Source organism: Orussus abietinus, unplaced genomic scaffold (assembly GCF_000612105.2).
Source record: "Orussus abietinus isolate OABI.00-Male unplaced genomic scaffold, Oabi_2.0 scaffold18, whole genome shotgun sequence".
In the NCBI taxonomy this organism is placed as follows: domain Eukaryota; kingdom Metazoa; phylum Arthropoda; class Insecta; order Hymenoptera; family Orussidae; genus Orussus; species Orussus abietinus.
This window is the reverse complement of record NW_019396011.1, coordinates 976,035-1,000,955: the sequence shown is the minus strand read 5'-3', so window position 1 is coordinate 1,000,955 and position 24,921 is coordinate 976,035. Positions and strand designations below refer to the sequence as shown.

The window sequence follows — 24,921 nt, the reverse complement described above, 5'->3', positions numbered from 1 at the left end:
CGAGAAGAGGTCGAGGATGGGGCCGCAGCATCGGACGGCCATTTTGGTCCCGCAGGATCCGGAGGATTCTTTCGGGTGAGATGTCGAGGGCTCCCCGAGGGTTGGACCAGGAGGCCCTGGAGGTCCTGGAGCACCATTTTCGAGACGAGGTCCCCACCTCTCTGGTCGAGGTCGAGGCCAAGGCCAGGAGCGGCCGATCGGAGCGGATGGATCGCGGCTGACCGCGATGGCGAACGCGAGCTCGGATTACGCGGATCGCCGGTGGAACCAAACTGGAACGGCGAACGAGGGAAATCCAGAATCCGAGTTCCTGCCAGACTGGACCGACGTGCTGTTGGCAGCATTGTTCTGCCTCCTCATCGTTGTCACGATTGTAAGCCTCTCCCGGTACCGAAATCCTGCCTCTCCCGAATCCTGAAACTGAAACGCTGAGCGGAAAATCCACCAAAATCCGTCAAAATATATACATATAAAATTTTTCTCCAAAGACTCGATCATTGTCTGTCTAATTAGACACGTCACTTCATTCGATCTTACCTCGCCGACCGGGGCAGGAAAGATCCACTCGACCTGAGAATTTCTTTTTCCTTGGAAAGTGAGTTTTTCGCTCCCCGTATTTTCGAGGAACCGCGGCGTTTCTTTTGGGAGGGGCCCCCGTTGAAATTCCCGCAGCGGAAAAATTCCCGCGGCCCGGATTCTACCCCCCGAGGCTGCGGCTCCTCCGCGGGACTTCCGCGGGCGTCCCGCGCGCGGAACGCGGCATGTTCCGCGCTCTGCCGCCCTGAAGTGCTCCATCCCGTGTCGAGCGCCTCTCGACGCTCCTCTCTGCGACCCCGACCCACGACATGGCGCATCTCGTTTCAGGTCGGCAACACTTTGGTGATCGCAGCCGTAATTACGACCCGGCGATTGCGTTCGGTGACCAACTGCTTCGTGTCCAGCTTGGCAGCTGCGGATCTGCTCGTCGGCCTGGCAGTGATGCCTCCGGCCGTGCTGCTCCAGGTACACTAGAATCGGGCTTGCCTCCGCAAATTCGGAGTTTCAAAACGTTTCAATCCCTCTAATGAATTTCCGAAATGAGGCCGCGCGCTCAAAAAAAAAAAAATGAAAAAATGTGGGTAACCAGAATTTTCTAGTCATATTAATCGGTCCTGACTACAGGAATCTTCTGACCAGGCGCATCTAGTAACGCGAGTCGTAACTTTTTTTTTTCGAGTGCATCAATCACTCCCAACTACAATGCACCCTCGAAATCTGGCGAGCGGAACCGAGATAATTACTTAGCCCGCGGAACACTTCCGCATTTTTATATTCCGCCCGGCAAAGTCGAACACGGGAGGGCCCTCGATTGACGACGGCATCGGCGTTATCGGCCGGTCGATATCGGTTTATCGATACATCGGGATGCATCGGGGGATGAATGGGCGTCGACACGCGCCCTTCCGGTATCAGAGGCTGCCGCTTTGTTTCCATCCCTCCGTGGCTGCGCCTCCACTTTCCGCACTCAACAAACGGGAGAGAAAAAAAAATATGAAAATCCAGAGCGGCCGAAACGTGCCGGATCGTCATCATTTCCGGCCGCGCGCCGTTAATTTCCCTTCCGATCCCGCACAGCGGAGACGCGCCTCGCGGGTCTCGCGTTTCGCCTGCGGAAATCCACGCCCGACACGGAATCCGCAGGGCGAGCTTTCGCTCGTCCTCCGCGCGACACGAGAAATCCGTGTCCGATCGGCCGCAATATACAGCCGGGCTCGGTTTTCAGAAATCGCGGTTTATCGACCCAACGGAGTCGACGTTAATGGCGATCCTGACATTCCGCGTCCTCCAGGCGGAATTTCCGGATCTCGTGTTTAAGGTGGGACGAAAGGATTTTTCTATATATATATATTAAAACGTCAAAAAAGGAACAACGTGACGCTTATGAAATTTCATATTTTCACCCGGTTTCGGGAAAGGTTTTATAAATATTTTGACATTCAGATATATACGGAATGACGCTTTCATAACACCTTAATGGCGGCCACTCGAGAGCCTCGCGAGAATTCTCCCGCGGGACTCGAAGTTTGAGATGAGTCTTGCGCGTCGCCAATTGTCATGGAGATAACGAGGGACGGTTTTACATTTAGATTGGACGATTCGACTATTGACACTCGACACTCCTCTTCGACTTCCGCGGCCGCTCTTGGCGAGTCCCTCGAGCCCGCGGATCGAGTTCTCGCGGAACTCCGAGAACCGGAAGCGGGCCAACTTCCGGCCCCGGCGTGACGCCGCTGATTGGGTTCGACCCAACTAATCAGAACTTTATTCGGGATCGATTAGTTGTAAAATCCGCGGAGATTTAACGCCAAGAACTTAATCCGCCCCTCTGAAGAGGGAGAGAGAGGGCGAGGCCGTCGATCGCGATCGAGGCAACTCCTGGAGGTCGCAGGGATCGCCTCGGTGAAATTTCCAGCAGCGAAGGCACCCGGGAAGCGTCGCGGTATTTTCGCGGTCGGAATTTCCCAGCAGACAGTCCCTAGGGAAAGTTGGCGGTATTCTACGAACTAATTAATCCCAAGGAAGCGACCCTCCCGGGCGTTCCGGAGGTCTCAAATAATTATCCTACCGTTCGGCCCATTTGCCTTCGCTCCGTTGGTAGCTACTAAAACTCTGCAAACGACCTCTGCTAGCTAAACGGAGGGACCTGGGAGCTGGGCGAGGTCCTCTGCGACTCCTGGGTGTCCCTGGACGTCCTTCTCTGCACAGCCAGCATCCTCTCCCTGTGCGCCATCTCCATAGACAGGTGAGTAAGTTTGCGTGGTACCAACGTTGTATTAATCTGCTTTACGGTACTGACATGGTATTGACGTGATGCCAACATGGTACCGGCTCAAAATTCGAATGTATCGAAAATCGTTCAGGTACTGGAACGCGACGACGGCGTAACTCTTCATGGCGGTCCCGAATGAAGGACCCAACCCTGAAATAATTCTCTCTGGACTTCTCTTAAAGGTATCTGGCGGTTACGCAGCCGCTCGTCTACAGCAGAAGACGCAGGAGCAAAAGACTGGCCGGACTGATGATCATCGCCGTCTGGGTCATGGCCGGAGCCATCACCAGCCCTCCACTCCTGGGCTGCTTCCCCAGAGCCACCAACAGGGACAGCAGCAAGTGTTCCTATAACATGGACTCCTCTTACGTGATATTCTCCGCCATGGGATCCTTCTTCCTCCCGATGCTAGTCATGTTGTACGTGTACGCAAGGATCTCGTGCGTCATCGCCGGGAGACACCGCCACTTGGAGACCAACGAGTCGGAGCCCTCCCACAAACGGCGCAATTTTCTCGCAAGTATCGCCTCTTCCTGCACTGAGAAAAATAGGGAAACCCTAGTCTCATTAAAATATTCTTAATACTTTGAATGGAGTTAAAGCAACCGTGGGATGAAATCGAGGAAACCATCTTCGGTGGAAAAATCGGAGACTTGACGTTTTAAAATAATAAGGCACCTTGGAGTTCCCATCCCGATGGAGGAGCGTTGGCAATCTCTTTTCCGGTCCAGGTGGAGAGGACCAAGAGTCTGCGGTCGAAACGAGCAGATAGCCCAGCAGCATCCGAGAGCGGAGGCAATGCATCCTACGAACGCTCCGGGGGAGAGGCCACTGGGGAAGGAGCCAGCACCTGCAAGAGGCTGGGATTGAGGGCTCAGCAACAAAGCTGCATCAACAGGGTAGCCAGAGAGACCAAGACGGCTGGGACGCTGGCAGTCGTGGTCGGCGGTTTCGTGGCCTGCTGGTTGCCGTTCTTCATCCTCTACCTGGCCACGCCGTTCGTTCCCATGGCTCCGCCGGATGCCCTGATGCCGGCGCTCACGTGGCTAGGTATTTACCCTGAAGAGTAGTCCCTTCGATGAAATGTAGCGACGAGATAGATTCGCCTTGGAAATGTGGACAGGACTTGGTCCTGAAATGCATCCTGCCTCGTCTGTTCAGGATGGATCAATTCGGCGATCAACCCCTTCATCTACGCTTTCTACTCCGCCGACTTCCGGTTGGCCTTCTGGAGGCTGACGTGCCGGAAGTGCTGCAAGGACCGCGCGGCCCTGAACCAGGCCGAGCCGAAGAGCCAGGTGCCGACCAACTGGAGAAAGGAGACGTCCAGGACGTGAAGTCTCGCCTGGTCCCGGAGGAGAAGCTGACATCGGCGATCTCCAGGCGTCCCAGGACACGTTCCCAGGCCGCAACGACTGTGATTCTTCCTTCGGGGACGCGGGTCCAGGAGACTCGAGGACTCCAGGCTTGCCGGTCCCTCGCGGCGTTCTCCGGAATGGAGTTACGAGCCGTGGACTGTACCCTAATAAATTCTTATCGACCGTTCGAAAAAAAAAAAAGGGAGAGAGAGGTAATGGAGAGTCGTCGAGTTATTTCGCGGGACCTCGAGTTCCGAATCGACGCCGGGACCCCTTTCGTCGCTCTGGGTGGAAGCAAACACTGGAATCGATTCCATTGGTTCGTCCATTTGGCGGATGAATTACCGAGGGTAACTGTTGCGACGGTTTTACGAGCCCCGGCGGATTGTCCTCCGATAAACAGCCACTTCGAGGCAGATCAATAGACACTTTGCCGAGCAGGGGCCATCGTGGACGCTCTCGTACCAGGAGTACCGCAACAGGGATCTCCTCGTTGCGTGACTGGACATCCTGTTCGGCCTACTTTCGGCTGCAGGATTTACCGATATCGCCCCAGGTCCGACCCCATAAGCCGGAGAGTTAAAGACATCGTTTAAAGGGACTGCTGTCAGCTCGGAAATGTATATTCAATCTCATGGTCTAGGTGGATCGTGACACTCTTCGGGGCGTCAGGCTCCTAGGACCTCGTCCGGTGCCAATCGTGACATCCGGTATCTTATAAAAATTCTCTACACTCCCATAATTAATCCTAGAGCTCGGAAATGTACATTCAATCGCGTAGTCTTGGTGGATCGTGACACTCTTCGGGGCGTCAGGTTCCAGGACCTCGTCCGATGTCAATCGTGACACCTAACATCTTGTAAAAATTCCCTACACGTTCCATGGGTATTGGACTGCTTGCAGGACTCCCATGATTAATCCTAGAGGCAGGAAAAACGACGGCTGAAGGCGCGTCAGGGAGGGTGCGGCGTTGCTGAAGAAGCTGAAACCTGAAATTCGATTTCATGGAGTGTCGGACCTAACGTTCATCGATCATCGGTGATTTCATTGCTCACTTTTGTCGTTCGGGTCTCTGGTTCCACATTGCCGGTACCCCAGCGAGCTCTTCCTCTTCATCGGCGTGTATCCTGGAATGTATAAGCTCGGGGCCTCCAGTTTTCCGGTGGATATGAGTTTGCTGAAGTCCTGCTCGAGTTTATTGGCGATGGGTCCTGTGGGCAGCCGCGAGTCGGAAGAGATTCAGTCTCCGCTTCGAAATGGCACGGGAAGCAATGCATTTGTAAACAGACGAGGGGCGCCAGCTGTAGCTCGGTTCCATGGGGAATAGGAGACCGCGTTTTGCTCCCTTTATGCCGAACCCCGTGGGAGGAAATCTTACAGACCTTTGAAATGCATCAGGAATTGCACGCAGCCACCACTGTGAAGGATCTTCGTTCTTCTGCCGTCGATGGACAGCATCCACTCGGGGACGCCCAGGACCTTCCTCACGTCCTCCAGGAACTGCGCCCTAGGATCCACATATTTATCAAGGACATCTCTTGGAACCTCCTCCACCTATCCTGGACCAATTGTCTCGAGGCTACAAAATCTCTTACACGACGAATCGAGGCGGCTTCCTGATGTTCGCGTACTTGACGATGTCGTTGTCAGGCTCGATATTGGCGCAGGCAAATCGGTCGTTGCCCAGGTCCTTATCCAGGATCACTATGGATTTCCCCATTGCGGAGACGGGGCCCTCCAGGGGGAAGTTTTGGTCCGTGAAGACGCGCCTCTCCACGCCGATGTCGATGGGTCCTAATCTCGCGGAGACGTCCCCCACGTGGCATCTCAATGGCAGATCTGGACCACACTCTTGTCGATAGAGGTCTTCCTGGAGATCGAACGGAGTTTATCAGATCCTGAAGAGGGGGGAAAAAAGTTAAAAAATGCATATTACGTTCAGAGGATCCGCCAGCTGGGTGAAATAAGGATTCCACCGGTAACCCGCGGCCACGCATCGAGTGTCCTTGATTTTCACGGTGGCGTCCACGCCCACGGGGTTCACATAAATGGCCCAATTATGGTTCCTCGTCTGGAAACCAGAATTCGTCGGGATTCCAGAGCTAGTGGTTCGTGACTGCAATTCCGAGTATCGCGGGAACTTTCCTAGGAAACCGATCGACTCACCACATTCCGATCGTGCTTCCCAGGATGGTGGAGATTCACCTCGATTATGGTTTCGCTCTTGCTGTCGTCTCTGTACACCAGTTGCGTCTGAAATCAAACCCCTTTCAATCCAACTTCGTCTATTAACCCTTATCTGGCACATTTCTCCAGGCGTAACATCCAAGCTCCTGTATTTATCAAATCGGTTTTACCATCCTTATGTATCCGTACGCGAATCCCTGGGGATGATGGAAGGATGCGATGGCTCTTAACTCCCGAGCTTCCGAAGGTGCATATCCTCTCTCTATGGTCGAGCATGCCCACCTAGGATCGCATCGACGTTGAGTATACTTTAACGATTTCCTTTTCCCGCCTCGTGCCTTTTTTCCGGAATTATTTTAGGTACCTGAGGTCCTTATCCTTTTTGTGGATGACCACGCTCCGTCCCAGGATACTCCTGGGACCAAACAGAGGAAGCATGGTGTCGTTATAGACGGCACGATATCTCTTCCTGTTCTCCAGAGTGCCAAATTTCCCACTGAGGTCGCCCATCTCGTACTGATCGGTGGTACCCTCCCCTGGTGGAGGCACCTTCAGGATGTTCACGTTCAGTGGATTCCAGGTACCGTACAACGATGTACCCTCGCAAGGGAATGCCAGATCTATCTCGACTGGCGTCTAGAAATCGAGAAATTGGCCCCGGGGATATTTTAGAAATAATTGGAAATAATTCTTCCGTAGACCCACGGACGAGGAAACGGGGAAGGCACGATGTCCCTTCCTTCCATTTCCCGAAGCGGAGCCTGAGGATAATAACTGTACCGTGTGGACGTGATACCCTCTCATCTTCCCGTTCAAGCCTTCGAGATCGACCTCGACGTCGGTGACATCATATTCGCTTTGTTGGATTATTTCCAACTTTCCCCTCACCGTCGCCTCCTCCCCGTTCCCGAACCAATCCTTCACCACCGCCTTTCTTCTATAGACGGTATTGATTCTGCATTGCGGACAGAGGAGAAAAAAGGAGAGCTTTCTCGTTACCACTAATATAAATCACTTCCCGAGGGGGAGATGGGATTCACCTGGAGCAAGCGAGTCGCTCGCCTCTGGCGACCGGACCGTGGTCATCGTAGATGACCAAACTCTTTCCGAGGATGCTGCTGGACCCGGCCAACGGCAGCATCGAGTCGGTGAACAATCTCCTCGACACCTGAGGTCCTCGCAACTTGGTGCCCGCGATCTCGAGAGTGCCGTGTCTCGATAGATCGCCCAGTCGACACAGAGTCACCTCCTCCGAGGTACACCTCTCCGGATGGTCAGGATCCAAGTTGACCTGTTTTGTCAAATTAAAAAAAAAAAAAACACTTTCTTGGAGAAGAGTAGCCTAAACGGGATGACAAACCTTGTAAGGGTCGTATGGACCACCTGCAGACAGACATCTCCCGGTCCAGTTGTAGTAGTCCTTGCCAGGAGGGTCGTCGTGGATCATCCACCTGAGTCAAGGTAATTAATTTCAACGGATCCTGAAATTCATTCCCCTTGGATATCAAATATTTGAATGTGCATGTGTACCTGTGACCCGCCGAATTATTCACCGCGCTGCCATCTGCATGGACCAGATTTTCTACTATCACGGTGGTGTCCATCAACCGCTCGTGTTTGGCCTGCCTGAAGATGATCCTCCCTATTATGGGGTACCTGAAGACCACCTCCAGGGTCGTCATCGATATCTGCCCGGCGTTATTTGGCAGGTGATGGGCGAAGAATCCACACACCCATGGGATCACTCCTTTGTTGTCCGTTTCGTTGTACCTGTTTTTGGGGAATACCTTTATTGAACTCGTTCCCAATAAACCTTTTCCATGTGCGGTGTTGGGGCCTTACTTGTGCAAAACGAGGGACCTGTGCACGACGCTGTGTACACCGGAAAGGGGTAAGTACGTGTCCCAATAAATGCCGCTTAATTTCGCACTCCCAGGGAGAATGTCATTGTGGTAGAATCCTTCCTTGCGTCCTTGCAGCTTCCCGGATAAATCGCCGATCGCGTACTGGTCCTGGGTTCCATATCCTTTTAAACCACGAAGGTTATCGACCATCCAGGGTGGAACGAAATACATTTACGAAGAGAATCTACTCAACCTGGTGGAGGAGAACTCTTCTCCTCGATGTTCAAGGGATTGTACATCCTCTTCGTCGTCGTGCAAGGCTCCTTGTCTTGCTTCAAGGACCTTCCTGGCTCCTCTGGTAATTCGTGGATCCTGTAGGCTGCGATCTTGGTGGCGTACCTGAGTCTAGTCTCGAGATCGTTGTTCGTGGTCAAGGAAATGTTGACCCACGTCGGGTTGAACGGGGTCTCCTGGGTCAACGTCATTTCTCCTTTGACCCCAAGAGAGTTCACGAGTGCCCTGGAGCAGATATTAAAATGTCACGAAAAAGTTACTTTATATATTATATATTTGTCGTTTTGATATCTTGAGAATGACCTTTCGTAACACCTTAATTATTCTCAGTGAATCGCTCTTCACCTCGGGGAACGTGGTTAAAAATAATTACTTAGCGATTATCGGTCTATGGTGTTTGATCCTGGCACAGGCCAGGAAAGAGTCGTCATGGGTGGGATGAAAGACGACAAGGTACAGCAAACGATGAGGTCCTAGGAGATCGGCTGGGAGCAAGGACAATTCCGGATCTCTGTAGAGCTTTTTCGACGACTTCCTCGAATCCACCGCCACTTTTATCTTCCCCAAGCGAGAATCGATATCGCCGATTGATTTCGACGATCCTGCGTTGTCGGGGTCGAATACCGTCTGCAATACGTTGCAGTTGTCGTCTCCCTTTTCTGGAAACGGATAGAGAGGATTTCTGACGATTCCGAAGAATTCCTGAGAAACTCTGAAGCGTTCTTTAAGGTGTTAAGAAAAGATCATTCCTATATCGAAAGATGAAAAGTGTCCTTTATTTCATTAATATAGGAATGACCTTTTCGTATGACCGTAAGCTCCTGACCTTTCCCCATGTCGAAGATGTCGGTGACGTAGATCTTCCAATGGTGCTCCGTGAAATCCGCCCCCTTTAGTCCACGATTCGAGACATGGTGCAAATTAGCATAAATAATAGTGTCGCTGGTGTTGTCTCCAGCTTGGCCTCCCAACCATCGGAACCATACGGTTCCAGCTACCGCGCCGAAGAAACGCGCCTCCGCCAGTTTTTCCGCATTTTTATCCAGAACCTGCCATAGAGAAGTCAGATGTATCCTTCCCGAGGTGGATGAAAGGTCGAAGGAATAAAAAAAATCACCGTAATGGAGGCACAAATGACTCTAGGGCTGTAGGTGTCCCTCAGGAGCAGGCTCTTCCCCCAGAGCCCTTTTTCCCCTGCCAGGCTGAGTCCTGGGACCTCGACTACTCCTGTCTCGTTCCCAGGCATCTCCAGGGGACCAACGAGTTCCGTCAGGTCGAGGACCCTTAGAGAAAAATCCAGGAAAATATTCGGAAACGCGTTTTAATCCCGAATTATCTTATACCGCCATTCCAGGATTTAGGAAGACCCGACTCACGTGTCCCCGAGACGTCGCTCGTCGCACCTCCCATTCGTCATGGTGTACTCCACCGGGAACTCCATGACCGACCAGAGCCATTGCTGGTCCGGGTACTGAAGAGTGGTTTGCAAAGCCAGCCGGATTTTCACGCCGTCCTTCGAGCTACTCTCGAACCATATCTCACCGTGAAGGCCCCCGGAAGAAACGTAAGCCGCGAGTCTGAGTGCGTCTCCACTCACGGCTGCAAGTGAAAAGTCCCTTTCAAACGGTCTGCATGGAAATCCGACCACCTACGATTTTCCCGAGAAATTCGACGGCGATCCGGCGGGACAGCGAGGGAAAAAAAAGTCTCGACAAATCCGCGCGGTCTCGACCGTCGGGGATTTCCTTACGATTTTTTCCCTCCCCTTAGATTTTCCAGGCTCACCGAACAGCAAGAGCAGGAGCCACTCCATGCTCTCTGCAGGACAAATCCTGGTTTATCGCATCCTCGACTTGCTCGATATTTTCCTCGGGACGGATGATCGGTAACATTCCTCCGTCCCGTTGCCTGCCTTGTCCAGAACTGTGGCTCTCACCTCGAGAAACGGTATAACCGACTTGTACTTTCTTATTTCACTCATGGTCATGGAGATGGTGGTGGGAGTCGATGAGAATCGGAGAACGATGACCCCGAAACCGGTCACCGGTGCTCGGCAGGCTCGGTTTCCCTGCTTATCGACGTTGCAGCGACCTGCAAATGTCGGTACGTCGTCATACGTATGCATGAAGTATACGAAAAAATTCCTTGGCGATGCATCTCATCGTAAAGCGCGCTCTTATAGATGTTCTTCGGGGTCCGTCGTCGGCCAACTCGCGCCTCCATTAATTGCAATCATTTTGCCAAATGACTTCGTCATTAGCAGCCACTTTGGGCCGGCTCGATTCTTCATCACGTCCCTCTTGATAGGTATTCGTGTCTTCCTCCGTGCAAACGAAGGTTTCACTTTCGTGCTCTTGGCCGTCCATCCTCCACCTGGCGCTGTCAATTCGACTTCTGTCAAGAGCTGACTTACCGACCGTGACGGATTTACCAGTCGACGATCCCGAAGACGTGGTAACGAGTCGCGGTGCAACGAGGTAATCTCCTCGACGGATTCATTAAGGAGAGGAGGATAAAATAATCCCGAGTAATGGCGCCCCGTCAACAATCGGACGGATAAGACGACGAGGAGAAACAAGAGGAAATTAAACATTAAAGGGAAATCTTTGCTCGAGCCTTCGCGGAAGTTAAATTACCGCTCTATCGGCCTTTACGCCTTTACCCGGCGCGATTTGCGGGCAAAAGGAAAAGCCGAAAATGGGGGAAAAAGAGGGAAAATGAAAGGGGAGGAACTCCGCCCGGTGGAGAATTTCTCCGCATTAAAGTGCTCATAATTCTTCGTTCCTGGTGACTGGGTGGAAACTGACCCAATTGCTTATTTCATTTTTCCCCGGGTCGCTATCCGCTATTTGGAGGAACGCTCCAGAGGGTGGGAAACCCAGTGGCCGATATTTCCGGGAGAATTCCTCCGGCACTTATTTTGCACCCTTTAAACGAGCTCGAGCGTCGCCAGTTTCAAGGAAACACCGAAAAAGGTCGAGCTTCGCTATCTCCCAGGGGGAGGGAAAATAACCTCGTTAAGCGTCGGGAAAATTAATCGTGCGTGGAAAAATGGTCTGGAAAAGCGCCCGGCTCCGGAGTCTCGTCGACTCCCTGAAGACGTTGCTTGCCTTCAAGTTCCTGGCGAAATTCCCGAGAAGCACCGCCGACGTCCTCGACGGATGCGACGAAAGGCTCGAGTAATAATTTTCCCTAATCAGACCGATATACAGTAATCACGTATAATATTTACACGTCATCGGGAAAATTTCCTAGCCGAGACGGAAAAGACAGCCGACAAAAGAGACCGCAGAGACGGCGCAATTCCACAAAGAGCGATGATAAGATGCGAGAAGAAATTTGCACGCGTCGGTGCACTAAGTGCTCGTAAGTCGACATAAACGAATATCGGAGAAATCTGTTAATTAATATAGTTTAAACGCAAAATTAATTAATGCAGTCCATATTAACGTGGTAAAGTTAGAAACGATTTGATGCACCCAATTCGGAGAAAAGTTTCATAAACGATTGAGCTTTCGGTTGCCACTTTCATAACTTCTTAATATGAAATCTGAAAGTTCCGTTTATACAGATACCGCGGATCCGCGAAGAAGAGAAGCATGTGGGATCCGGACTTTCTGGCGAATCTCGCGTATCAGCACAGAGTGTCCAGCGCCAGGGCAGCGTAAATAAATAAAACAGATAGTTATTAATTATTCGGGGTCGAATAATTCCCCGATTGACCAGCACCTCGTAATTGCAGCGGCGAGGTCGTGGCAACCAGACACGTCGGATGGTACCGCATTCAGAATCATTATTTCATTACCCAAAACCGGAAAATAGGGTAAATGTTCCATTGTTTCCCTTCTCAGCTGGATTTCGAGACAAGAGGCGCAGCTTGAAGTCGAGCCCGAAGAGTTCCGTCGAAGTCACAGAGACGTGTACTTAGTGGTGCACTTCTTGTACCTCCTGGCAGTGTGGACCACCTGCCTGGTGACAAAGTTCATCCTGAACGTCGACTGGTTCGCCTCCACCGCCTGCAAGGACCTCCTGTTGGTGAACTCGATTTACCCCTGACCGTCCGCAGATCGGCGGAATTAATTAAAAATAATTAACGGGATTAAGAGAGAGAGAGACCGCGCCTCGACGAGGGAGAAGCAGCTCCGTCTAAATGTGCCGTTGCTGGCAGGCAAATAAATTACCGTCCGATTTAATTAAAGACTCGTTGCACCTACAATTACTCTCACAACCGATTAACGAGCGGCGCGCAATCGCCCCGTTAAACGAAATTTTTCTCACAGCGATGAGGAATTTCGCCACACCGCCAATTCCCTCCCGATGGCTGAAAGGCCCTGGCGATCGATCGGAGGTATTACTTTCCATTGAACTCGATTCACGGTTTCAAAGGGACCTGCCCAAAAGCAGCGACCGAACATGGAGAACATGCGACGGGAATACATGCCACCCCTCGACGAAGCGTCCAACGTGACCCAAAAACCTCCCCCACGATTTCCGACCTCAAATCGATGATTTCCTATTTAAAGGGTTAACCGCGAGTCGACTTACACTTCTGCACCCAGAATCTCATATTTCATTACTGAGGAAGTACCGGCGCGACCGGAAGGAAGCGCAGACTCGCTGAAGAGACTCATCGAGGTCGAGGAAACGAAGAAGATCGTTTACAGACCCAGCAGCTCCATCGGCATCTCCGAGACCTCCTCAGCGGAGATAAAGTCGTATGAGAAGCTCAGGAGGTCCGTTCGGTGATTTTCCTCCCAGGGCCAGAAACGTCAGACCCGGGAGGCCAGGACGCGCGAACGGCTGACATGGAATAGGAAGCTCGAGCTCGATGGCAGATAGCGGCTCGAATGTCGGCCAGTTATTTCCGGAGTCCACGTGCTTGGGATATCGCCGAGCCGATCGTCGAGGAGCAGCGGCGAGACGGGGCCCGGAATCACGGGCGAGGAATGCGAGCACGCATTCCCGAGGAGGCGGAAACGACTTTGGAGCGTGGAGTGGGTCCCAAATTGGGGCCCAAAATGGGGCCCAATTCTGATGGAGACCCAAGAAAAGGGGATACAGAGGTGGTCCCGGGTCGCCGATGGCCAAAGGAAACGGGATGGGTCCTTCGGGGTTGGGTCTTGGTTCCGATCCTGGTCCAGCAAGACGGGGGATGACCCCCTGATCGCTCACCCTTGACTTATATTTCCGCTCCGGAACGGGCGAACTGGCTCCGTGCTCGAGCCTGAGCTCAAGCTAACTGTTTTAGTCGAAACGGCGAAAGGGCGCTATTTTGAGGCAGCTCGCACTAAATATGGTCAGATGGGCGTTGGCGTTATACCGGGCCAGGGCACCCCTGCTGGTGAGGACTGGTGGGGGAAGAATCCGAAAGTTACTTAGACAAGTTCACCTCTATTACTTGGACAGTTGGTTCGTCGTGACCATCTCGCACCATCCTCTCAGAAACCGGCTCTAACCATGGTAAGTAGAGACCCTGGGTCGGAAGTGGAGACAGGAAGTTGGACCGAGTCTTGGGGTTTCCCATCCTGCAGGTGCAAACGGCGAGGCAGGTGCGCCCAGGGACTTCCGAGTCTCGATTTTCGGTCCTGGGCACCTTAATCGGAAGTGGGACCAAGTGTCCGGGATGGGGAACATCCTCCCCAAGGATTACGCGGAGTGAACAGTGTACTTCGTCGGCGCTGAGTGACACAGTGACGCTCGAGTCGTGGGGGGTCTTGATCTATCGAGCTGGGACGAAAGTGGCGTCAGAGGACTCGTTTATGAAACTTTTCTCCAAATCGCGTATTCCGGCCTCCATATTCTCGTTGTAGAGTTGTGCACGGTACATCCAGCTCGGAGAAAAGTTTCACAAACGATTGACCACTTTCACGCCATCTTAAGGTCTCGAGGCTTCCATGGTTGTTAGATATCAATTTGACTTCATAATTCAAGCCGTCTAGAAATGCAATGTCTCGTCGACGTGATTAAGGACACGAGGGTGCGTTAGTCCTGACGACTCAGGCGAAACGTCTGCGAGACATGACATTTTTACGCGGTTCTCCTTTGGGGGCCAATCCTTACGTTTTGGTTTTTTCAAGGGTCTTCCTCCTCGATTTTGGCATCATCCTCGCAACCTCGTCGGAAAAATCGTCCTCGTCGCTCCCACGAGGCCAAGAAATTCCTGGCAAGGGATGACAATTTCGTAAAGTTCTTCCGCCGTTTGTCGTGGGTAAAGAAGTTACACGAGAAAGGCGAACGGTGTATCTCTTTGAGCGTTTCATAGGTATTACGGACGTAGTCCAATTTCCGGCTCTCCATTTGGAGCGTCCAAGAAGAGGTCCTCCTAGTGGCCAAAGAGGAGGATATCCTTACGAGATCTGGCGGTCGCTCCGAAAGTGCAGGACCCTAGAAAAGTCGTTTCGTTCCTCTTTGCTCCAGCCCGGAAGACCTCGGTTGCTCGATCTCCGCATCCGCAGGCTAAAAAACCGATAAATATTTATAATCTCGGAGATGAGGTATTAAGGAAATTAATTCCAAGCGATATTAGAAGTGGAGCGGGTTTCCATTACTTGGAGACTGGACTTTTTCTCTGTCGATTTGGATTTCAAGAGGAGAGACGTCTTCGAGACGTCATGGCGGTTAAAAAAGGAACCCTCGTTTCTCTTTCTCTCTCTCCTTGTTTCTCGCGCAGAGCCAATCGAAGATGCAGGGAAATTACGTAACAATGGTAACTCGAGAGGCCGTCCGCCGTGTCGGAAGCTCTTTGGCCGGTCTATATACGTCTTGGCGGGCGGCGTCGCGGCGCCGCGCGTCGCCTTCGATGCCGGATGACTGCTCGGGTAGCTTTTCTATTCTGGGCGCCCGAAGAGAGGGACGCCTCGAGAGTTTCCCAGCGGAGACGCGATTCGCCTCCGAGTCTCCCAGGGCTACGCCTCGACGTTTGCCTCCTCGATAGCCAGAAATCGTCTCCGAGGAGACTTGCTCCTCGTCCGAACCCGGAACCCGACGAGGCGGAGTCTCGATCCCTCGCGTCCACCCGGAAGCCTCCCTCATGGTACGTCAGGAGAGTATTGGATTTCCTCGGCATCTGAAAGGAAGGATACATCCTTGGGATTGTACTTTATTTCTGAATTTTTGCAATTTTTAAATTCGGGCTCTTCGTTTTTGAATTTTTCTCTCACGAGTCCGGGAGATTCGCCGGAACGTCAGACCTGTCGACCGGAGGGTCGGCATTTTGAAGAACGCTTTGATTCCAGGCGGACAAGGAGAAGAAGAAGAAGCCCAAGAAGAAGGAGGAAGAGAAGAAGGATGCACCTCCTCCGGAGCCAACTCCGGAGCCTCCAGCGTCGGAACCGGCAGCGTCTTCTCATGCATCCACCACCCACACGCCGAGCGGATCGCAGCGAGCGAGTAGCCGCGGCAGCAAGCGAGCAAAGCGATCAGGCTCGAGCGTATTCTCCATGTTCACTCAGAAACAGGTCGCCGAGTTCAAGGAGGTACGCCAGGACATCGTCAGCGGGTCCATTTCTCCCGGCTGTAGGGTTAATCTATCTAGAGCCCCTGGAGGTCGCGGGAGGCCGCCGCGACCAAACCGCTTTCCTTCCTCGCGCGAAGAAGGGCATTTCTTTCTTCTCCTCTTGTGTTCTGTGCCAGACCGGGCGTCCCCGTGCGAGGAAGGAAGTCGGCATAAGGCCCAGGGCGGTGCCGAGGGCCTCGCCCCGGCTCGCCGGGAACGCACCTAATTTGCTTTGGCTGGATCTGCAGGCGTTCCAGCTGATCGACCAGGACAAGGACGGCATCATCAGCAAGAACGACTTGCGCGTGACCTTCGACAACCTGGGCAAGCTGGCCTCCGAGAAGGAGCTCGACGAGATGATCAACGAGGCCCCGGCGCCCATCAATTTCACCCAGCTGTTGAATCTGTTCGCCACTCGCATGTCAGGATCAGGTAATCCCGGTTCCTCCGTCGTAGCTCGACCTCGACGTCGGGGACAGTCCCGGAGAGTTAAACGTTCCTGGATCATCGGTTAACCGGCGTGCCCTCTTCTTCCAGGCTCGGACGAGGACGACGTCGTCATAAAAGCCTTCCAGGCCTTCGACGAGGACGGCAAAATCGACGGGGAGAGGTAAGTCGAGTCCTCGCGCCCACTCTTCGAGGCGTCGACCCCGGACCCCGAGCCCGAGTCCTCCTCCTCGGGCATCCCAGTGCCATGATGTTCGAGTGACGAACGGTCTAAGTCTGATAAACGCTGTGCAGATGCCCTTATCTGAAGCACTAACCGGTCAACGTTTCGATTCCGAGAGCTTCTCTTCGCCGACCCTTGCCCGTCGTAGACTCTGAAATTTCCCCGGAAGGGCCGCTCGCATTGGCACTTGTCTCGTCTTCGGCGGCCCTGGTGTCCTCAGTCCCTCCTAGAACACGAAGGATCGAGATTCAGGATGATCGCTGACCGGGGGGTCGTTCCCTTCTTCTTCCTTCGCAGATTGAGGCACGCCCTGCAGACCTGGGGCGAGAAGTTCTCCGCGAAGGAGGTCAACGACGCGTACGACAACATGTACATCGACGACAAGGGCTTCATCGACACCCCCAGCCTGATCGCCATGCTGACGGGAACCGGCGACGACGAGGACGAATGAAGGACCTAGAGGACCTCCGCTCGAGGACGTAACCTCCGATCGCCGTGGGCCACGGTGCGCGCGGCGCAGCGGAAGGGAGATCGACGACTCGCCTGCGGCGACCCGGGGCCACGTCCTCGAGCACCTGGCCGTCCAGGACGTCCCCGGGCGAGGGGCTGGCGCGTCCATATTATCGTTCATACAATAAACCTATTTTCAAACACCACGAGGACGGCTGTGATTTCGACCCGCGAGGGCTCAGCGTGTTGCGGCGACAGACGGAGACCCCCGGGCTCCGGTCCCGGCTTAGACCGCGAGGTCGACCGGTCGAGACGAACTGGTCGAAATACAATCTTTTTCCACACACACCTACACACGATGCGTTCTTCATTCTCCGGCTAGGCCCTCTCCGTAGGGACCCATCCCCGTCGCGGTGTCGACGCCACGAAATACCCTCCACGCGGCGCGAGTCTTTCCACCGTCTTACGCCGCACCCTAGGATTCTTAAGTAAAGGACTAAAAAATGTATAAAAAAAGGAAATAATTATTAAAGGAGGTATATCTAACGCAATGTGTTTCTCACTGGACGGGACGTTTGGACGCGGAGCCAATCCGGAGATTTATTCGGGGGAGAGGTTGGACCTTGCGGTGAAACGCAACACTTCCGGGGCTCTTCTTTAGCCCTGAAGGGAAATGCACTCTTCGCCATCTAAGGCGGGACTAAGAATAAATTGCTGAAAATCTTGGGACCTCTTCAGAAGCATTCCTAACGATTTCGTAATCGACAGCGTCACCGGGTGGAGGGTGTTTGTCTTATTCTATTTCCGATGGTTTTCACGTCGGGTGCAGCTATCATCCGATTTGCCTAAGGAGGGCGTCGCAAGGATGAGGGGGTTCCCGAAGAAGATGCCGCATCCCGAAAATGAACGGTAGCTCGAAACGGCTCGAAATTGCGCCCGAGGAGACGCCTCTCAATTCTAAACTTGGCTCGGCCCCAGAATACTCGGCGCTGAGTGTTGACTAAATTTAACTCCCTCGTAATTGAGGCGCTGGGCTTCGGATTAAAAATAATCCGGAGGTTCACCTGTGCGCCTCGAGAATTTTCAAAGAATTCCCGAAACTCGACCGAGCGAGTTTCCTCGAAGGTAGGTCTCGAAATGCCGATTTGTCGACGGGTTACGGGACCGGAAATCCCCTGCGGGGGTTCCTTCCCTTCCTGGGATTTATTTCGGGATCCGGTCTAGTGGCGACATCTCCGAGCCGCTCGAAGAACTCGCAACCAGGGGGAGAGCACGGACGAGTACCGTGGACGACGTCGATAAGTCAGGAAATGCTCGTACTCGAATCGGATAACGAGAGGCTGGCTCCTGCAGAAGATGCCGAAGAGATGTAGAGACCTCCTGGCGAAGCCAAGAGGAGACGAAGAGACACCTTGCCATCCCCCAGCAAGATGGCGCCGTGATCTCCGCATGGTCCAACTTGCGGATGAAAAGCTCGTTAAAATTGAAATCCCAGAAAGAGGAGAGCCCCAGCCTTGAATTTCCATTTACGTGAACGTTTCCTCTTCCAAATGACCCTTCGAATTCTCGAATAAACGCTAAACCTTACATGGGAATAAAATGTAAACCCCCAAAGCTTCGCGGTTCCCATGAGGTGCCGGAGGGTGTTGACTAGAATTTCAAGGACGCGAGGATTTTTATAAAAAATTCCCAGCTTGGCGGACTCACCAATTCTTGAAGACGAGGTTTCCAAGTCGACGTCTCGGTGTTCGAGGCGAGCTGGACACTGGCGTGTGGCGAAACGCGCGCCACAAGAGATAGCTGGTGGACGTTGGAGGTATGATGGATGAACGATGTCCCAGGAACAGGTGGATCACCGGAAGTGGAAAGTGGCAGTTGCCAAATGACGCACTTTAATTCGGAAAGCATCACCCAATTCCAGGCTGGACCAGGCGCTAGGCGATTTATTTCTCTGGTCCCTGGACCCAACGAAGATCAGGCGCCATGACACCCTGCCAAGCGCGGACGACGGCCATTAATTCGAGTTATCGGAGCCCCGGTCCCCCGATCGGTCTTATCGATCAATTACTCGGGTGAAATATCGAATGGTGTCCCTCGAAACGCGGGAATTAATTTTAATCCTGTCCAGGGTGCTGCTAAACGCGCCCGTGGACCCGATTGATGTCCCTGATATGCATCAACCTCTGGGATACACAACCCGGAGGCGAGATTTCCCTAGATAAATCGCGCCGGTTATCCAAATATTCAGCAGTTAGGCAATGCAGGCCGGACACTTTGCTGATCGCGATTTGTCGAGAGGAATCATCGGGAGCATCGGGGAAGGCGATTAATCCGCGCGGATTTCCGCGGTTGCGCGACCCTGAAGAGCCGTCACTTCGGTGTCCGGCTAACTAATCTTGCTGGAAGTGGTCCCAAAGAGGCGACTTCATGGAGGGGGCTGCATGGTCCATCTATAAAGCTGGCCAGGAGGAGATGCACCTTGCCAGTTCGCGGATTCGCTTCCATAGCTGCTGGATCAAGCCGCGGAATGGCCGACCTCGACAAGGGAGAGAATCAGGAGCTGAAGAACGAGAAGAAATCGGTGAGACCTAGGACGAGGCTTGCGAGCGTTAATTGTAAGTCATTTTAAATTGTTCTACTCACAGAAAAGGAAGAAGTCGAAGTCGGAGGGAAAGCCTCAGAATGGAGAAGAAAAGCCCAGCGGGGGGACCGACAAGGGAGATCCGGTTCCCGAAGAAGTCCCCGAAGAGAAGGCTCTACTGGGAGATGAAGCGAGGAGTGTTTCCGGAGACTCGGAAGAGGGCCCTAGGAAGAGCATCCAGGATTCCAAAGCCAAGAAACCGTTGGTGGATTCTTCCGAAAATTCTGGCACCCCGAAGCGCACCAAAGGGCTGCAGGAAATCGACTTCAGGAAGTTGGCGGAATTAAGAGAGGTTGGGCGATTCGCATCTAGATGGGCGGCAGGATTCATGAAGGGGTGGTCGATTTTTCAGGCCTTCCATTTGTTCGACATCAATCAAGACGGAATCATTGACGTGGCTGATCTGAAATATACCTTCGCTACTTTGGGGAAGCCCGACGTCCCCGAAGAACAGCTTCAACGGATGCTCTCGGACATGAAGAGTCCGGTGGACTTCGACTCGTTCGTCGCATCGTTCGAGTAATGTTTCATAAATAAATTTTTGATTCCATTTCGAAGAAAGTGTGATCCAATAATTGCAGGTACAAGGCGACCGTCCTGGACCCTGAAGACGTGCTTACAAAGGCCCTGTCCAACTGGGACTACGCAGGGAATGGAATGATCAGTGAAGAGAGGTACTTCGTGTACGCTTACAGTTGGATCCGTTTATTGAGATTGAAGTATGTACTAAATATGATTTTAATGACTTACAGGATAAGGCATGACCTGCAATCGTATGGTGAGAGGTTCACCGTTAACGAAGTCGATGGAGCTTTGGAAGATGCTCCTTTGTACTCGAACCAAGGAGACAAAATGATCGACTACGTTGCGTTTTGCAATGACATCTGCGGACTGCAAAACGTGAATAAAAGTAGGCAGGTCGAGAAAGAAGCGGAAAGGACCGGAAAGGAAGTAACGTCCTTGATGTGAGGCACGATGAAAAATGGCTAAGATAAATTAATCGAGCAAATACCCACCGCAGTCTTTCAGCCCATTATCTTATCATTTTATGGCTTGAAATAAAAAATGTATCATCTTCAAGACTCGTATATCGTCGGGAATTTCGATTGAACCTCACATGTTTATTTACACTTTGTTATGTACAATTCATCTAGGAATATTCCTCCGTGTACGAGGTAAAATAAGAAGCCCCTTGACATAGATTAATGTAACATCCACCGAGTAAAAATAAGTACCTGAAGATAAGCCCCCCAAATTCGTGCATTTTAAGTATCTGACATAAATCGGGTACAATGGAATATTTACCCTAAGTATCTCGTGTACAACTTATGATTTTTATCTCAAGTCTGTTGGGCCTGAGATTCCTTTTTTGGTCGCTCTCCAAAAATTGCAGTGCCTACTCTGACGCTTGAACTACCAAGTTCCACCTAGAAGTCACATTTTCTTTCACGTCCAAATTTTAAATCCCATTTCCTTTTCTATCCTCGACTTACCGCGTGCTCGTAGTCATTGGACATGCCCATAGAAAGTTCGACCGATTTAGGATCAAGGTTTAATTCCTTGCAGACGTCCGCTTTGCATTGCTTTAAAGCAACGAAATCGGGATTCGGATCCTTGGAATGATCATACCCAAACATGCCGATCGTCATGAGTCCCACAAATTCTAAATTTGTACAATTCTCCAAAACATGTTTAACCAGGCTTGGTGCGTCCTTCACATCGCAGCCATTCTTATCTAACGAATTGAACAGAACTTAACGATAAAATAATTGAAAATCACCCCAATAGAAAGATCTACCTTCTTCCTTGCTTGTGTTCACTTGAACCATGACTTTTAATCTCGCGCTGTCTTGAGCTCGGAACTTTGGCCAGGCACCATGGATGGCCGTAGCAAGTTTCTCATTATCGACGGTTTCGATCATATAAAGATTCGGGGTGCCCAGCAGTTTATTAATTTTATTCTTCTGCAGGTGACCGATGAAGTGCCATCGGATATCTTTACATTTCTCAAGAACGGCAGGATGATTAGCCTTGTCGACCAGTTCATTGACATAATTCTCCCCGAAGTACCTCTGGCCAGCTTCGTACGCAGATATTACAAGTTCGGCAGGTTTGATCTTACTCACGGCCACCAAACGTGGCTCAAAGTATTGATATTCCTATAGAAAAGTTTCACATCGATTCGTCAACCTATTTTACCATAATTCTACAAAAATATCTTGGAGTTCCTAACCTATAACTCGAGCCGTAAATGTCATATCTGACACCTCGATTTAAGCAATTCAGAACGCACCGATGATCTCCTCGTGGACGCTGCAATGATTCTGTCGCGTACGATCTTCAAATTCCCTGCCACTTCGACCATATTTTTTATACCGCCAAAACGAACCGTAAAACAATTTAACTCCAGCCAGAGCTCAGGCCAAATTTTTCTCCGGCTGTGACAGTCCTGTGCAGACTGACAGCTGACAGACTGTGCACATAGTAAACTAGCGCTGCATCCATCTTCTCACGGAGTCGATACTGGCGCCACCTGCCGTTCCCTCCTCGAACCGCGTACACATCCGCGTTTACAAAAGAGACCTAAAGATGGCCTCGGATGCCGCATTTCCTTTTCAAACACAGTAAAACGAAGACGGAGGATAAATTCCAGGGTTTCATCGGGTGAAACAGTGGAAATCAATACAACGAAGGGGTTTATTCAAAAAGGATGTTCTATGAAGAAGAGTACATGGCGGGATATCTTTCCTAGGGCCCAAGAACCGCAGGTACGCAATTAATAATTCCTTTCTCGCACCGGAGGGCGAGCATGGTCCCCGGACGCGCGTCCATCGGCGATCTCGGTGATCGATGAAGTATCGCTCGAGAATGCCCTAATCGGCGATCGGTATCCTACTAGGGCTCATTATAAATAGCGGCGCACCGGACCGGTCAACCGGCCCGGAGCGGGGGCCCGTTTATCTCGCATCTCCAAGAGCCAAACTTGTTAGCAAGCCGAACTAAGGACTATTACACTGGTCTACCCGAATCCCATGGTCGGCCCTACGGGGCCCATGATGGATTTTCCACGGAGCGCCGCGCGACGTGTCGACGGGGTCCCGGGCCTTTTTCCCGTTGGAATTAAATCCCTCGTTAAGAGGAATTAAACGGAAGGTAAATCTCGCGGTAACCCAAGGAAAGACGATCAAAAGAGGTCCACGTCGCCCGGGATCGAAATAATAATTCGTCCGGGATATCTCGCGCGATACCGGGCCCTTTTTCGGGGTAAGGCCCCGACCGAGAGCCGTTAATCTTGTCCCGGTGGAAACATCTCCACCTATGAGGACACTTCCCGAGGGCTCTCGTCGCTGCGCGGGGGAGAGTTGGCGCAACCCGGGCTAAACGCGTTTCCAGCGAAAGTTAGTCCGGCCTGGTTAACGAACAATGTCAAAACAAAAGGGGCCCCACGTAGGAGATAAAACAAAAATTATTATGGTCCCCGTTTAAGACAATTAAGGTGGAACCGGTTAACAACACGTGTTACAAGCAAAGCTCCTCGTATCTCCACTTTAGACTCATAACCTGGCGTCGTGTCTTCTAACTAGCTCGCTTAAGCTACCCTTAACGGCGGGAGAAGAATCGTCCACTTTCCGGCCGGGCGAGCGCCCGCGGAATGGACAACACTTCCTCGCCGGCGTTAATTTCGGGCCGCGTTAGTTTCGACCCTCCCGGCCAGGTGAGTCGTCCCCGCGGCCTCGGTCAATTCTTATCCCGGCGGGCGAGCGCCGCGAGATTAAGAGATAGCGCGATGCCAGTTCGACGATGTCATTTGTTACGGCTATCAGATCCTCGCGCATGCGCAACACGTACCCCGAGAGACTCCAAAATGTCAGAACGTCGAGCGATAGTCCGCCGCTCACTGTTTTCTACCGCTTATAGTCCCGCGGTTCTGCGGCCTCGCGGCGTTATAGCGTCGCGACGGATTCTTTTATTCCCCGAACTGGAGCTTCCGAGCGATTACATAACCTCACTGGCCACGATTCCATGTACGCGTCGAAAATAAGCCGATGATAAATCTCCACCGCGTGCACTTGGCGCGGGACTCTGCCCGACGTGGTTCCGGTACTTTCTACGTTGAGGTTATGTCGCAAGGAATTATTAGACGCGTCCAGGGGCGTCCCTTTCGAGGGGCCCGGTCGTTCCCGAAAAGTCAAAACAGTGCTACCAGGAATCGGCCATTATCGAGGGGCCTCATCTCGCGGACGTCCATCGACGTCCCGGCCGAGCACGCGGAATCCGTCGCGTCAGACCCGCGGAGCGCATTCCGCGCGGCGGGCATGATTCGGAAGGCGCAATTAGGTGTTATTAATATGCGACCCGTGACTCGGGGATATTTTCGGGCCGGGAAAGGGCCCTAGAAAGGGGCCCGCTAATGGGTCCCTCTCCTGGAACACTCTATTAGTGGGCCTTATACTCGCGCCTCGTTCCCTCCGCCGTAATCGAGTCTTGCGCAAGACGCATTTCATTATATCCGCGTTTTCCGTTTCGTCGCGTCACGAGTGGGCGACGTCGGACCGAATTATTAATCGAACCGAGGGTCGATTAGCCGGAGATAATCGCGCCAATGGCGCGTTTACTCCCGATCGTTCCGCAGTCGAGTCAATCGAGCATTTGCATTTAAACGGGAGATATAAAGCCATCGACATGCTCGCAATTAACGTATCGTTCGGTTTACGAGCGGCCGAGAGTTCGTCGCGCGCCATTACGGCCGGCGATCCGCCTCGATCTCGACGCCGAAGCCGAGCTCGGCCATTTTGCCCGCCCGGAAAACTCCACCTCGCGATTTCGATCGCCCGGGAAACCCTCCCATCTCGCTCCTTTTCCCACTTTAAGGGGTCCGCAGGCCTCTACTCGACGGAGCCTTTCTCGAGCGCCGCGTTTGCCTTCGATAGCCTATCGCGAATTGCATTTAATTCTCCCTACCGTGGCCAATGCGATTTCCACGGCTCGAGATAAGGCCTCGCGCTATCGCGGCGCCGATTGCCCGCCGGCGGTTTCCGAAACGAGCCACTTAGTCGGGCATGGAGATACCCCGAATCGCTCGGCAATTGCAACTTTCTGAATTGACGGGTCACACCTCCGGTGGTACTCCATCCCTCTGTTAAATTCTCCCTTTTCTGGGGGATTTCCAGAA

The 24,921-nt window shown here is 52.4% G+C and overlaps 5 protein-coding genes across 7 annotated transcripts; 3 read left to right on the top strand and 2 right to left on the bottom strand.

Annotated features, from left to right (window-relative positions):
* The first annotated feature begins 223 nt into the window (after positions 1-223).
* Positions 224-4,206, top strand: LOC105700261 (tyramine receptor 1). Its single transcript, XM_012425938.2, has 6 exons — positions 224-373; positions 865-1,002; positions 2,670-2,782; positions 2,992-3,325; positions 3,541-3,859; positions 3,971-4,206. Exons 1-6 carry the CDS (start codon positions 227-229, stop codon positions 4,144-4,146), a joined length of 1,227 nt encoding a protein of 408 aa, XP_012281361.1. The 5' UTR covers positions 224-226; the 3' UTR covers positions 4,147-4,206.
* Positions 4,207-4,769: 563 nt separating this feature from the next.
* On the bottom strand, positions 4,770-15,222 carry LOC105700357. 2 transcript variants are annotated; one of them, XM_012426131.1, is made up of 21 exons: positions 13,882-15,222; positions 12,222-12,508; positions 10,278-10,583; positions 9,869-10,091; positions 9,610-9,775; positions 9,319-9,541; positions 8,866-9,151; positions 8,452-8,717; positions 8,197-8,380; positions 7,885-8,124; positions 7,715-7,805; positions 7,395-7,645; positions 7,135-7,309; positions 6,719-6,990; positions 6,525-6,636; positions 6,334-6,420; positions 6,104-6,238; positions 5,763-6,037; positions 5,550-5,674; positions 5,223-5,378; positions 4,770-5,156 (listed from the first exon to the last, which is right to left on the bottom strand). In XM_012426131.1, exons 3-21 carry the CDS (start codon positions 10,303-10,305, stop codon positions 5,038-5,040), a joined length of 3,414 nt encoding a protein of 1,137 aa, XP_012281554.1. In that variant the 5' UTR covers positions 10,306-10,583; positions 12,222-12,508; positions 13,882-15,222; the 3' UTR covers positions 4,770-5,037. The 2 variants fall into 2 exon arrangements, with proteins under 2 accessions (XP_012281554.1, XP_012281553.1); XM_012426130.1 differs by having other exon boundaries at positions 10,278-12,508; positions 13,882-14,948; positions 15,041-15,222.
* Positions 13,815-17,653, top strand: LOC105700360 (myosin regulatory light chain 2). 2 transcript variants are annotated; one of them, XM_012426135.1, is made up of 5 exons: positions 13,815-13,952; positions 15,728-15,967; positions 16,236-16,419; positions 16,525-16,597; positions 16,955-17,653. In XM_012426135.1, the coding sequence occupies exons 1-5, from the start codon at positions 13,950-13,952 to the stop codon at positions 17,106-17,108; spliced, it is 654 nt and encodes a 217-aa protein (XP_012281558.1). In that variant the 5' UTR covers positions 13,815-13,949; the 3' UTR covers positions 17,109-17,653. The 2 variants fall into 2 exon arrangements, with proteins under 2 accessions (XP_012281558.1, XP_012281557.1); XM_012426134.2 differs by lacking the exon at positions 13,815-13,952 and adding an exon at positions 15,375-15,525.
* A 1,826-nt stretch (positions 17,654-19,479) lies between these two features.
* Positions 19,480-20,828, top strand: LOC105700358 (myosin regulatory light chain LC-2, mantle muscle). The gene is made up of 5 exons (XM_012426132.2): positions 19,480-19,688; positions 19,753-20,040; positions 20,101-20,267; positions 20,330-20,422; positions 20,501-20,828. The coding sequence occupies exons 1-5, from the start codon at positions 19,635-19,637 to the stop codon at positions 20,715-20,717; spliced, it is 819 nt and encodes a 272-aa protein (XP_012281555.1). The 5' UTR covers positions 19,480-19,634; the 3' UTR covers positions 20,718-20,828.
* A 20-nt stretch (positions 20,829-20,848) lies between these two features.
* On the bottom strand, positions 20,849-22,206 carry LOC105700359 (pyridoxal phosphate homeostasis protein). Its single transcript, XM_012426133.1, has 4 exons — positions 22,042-22,206; positions 21,547-21,907; positions 21,242-21,483; positions 20,849-21,175 (listed from the first exon to the last, which is right to left on the bottom strand). Exons 1-4 carry the CDS (start codon positions 22,111-22,113, stop codon positions 21,089-21,091), a joined length of 762 nt encoding a protein of 253 aa, XP_012281556.1. The 5' UTR covers positions 22,114-22,206; the 3' UTR covers positions 20,849-21,088.
* Between the last annotated feature and the right edge of the window lie 2,715 nt (positions 22,207-24,921).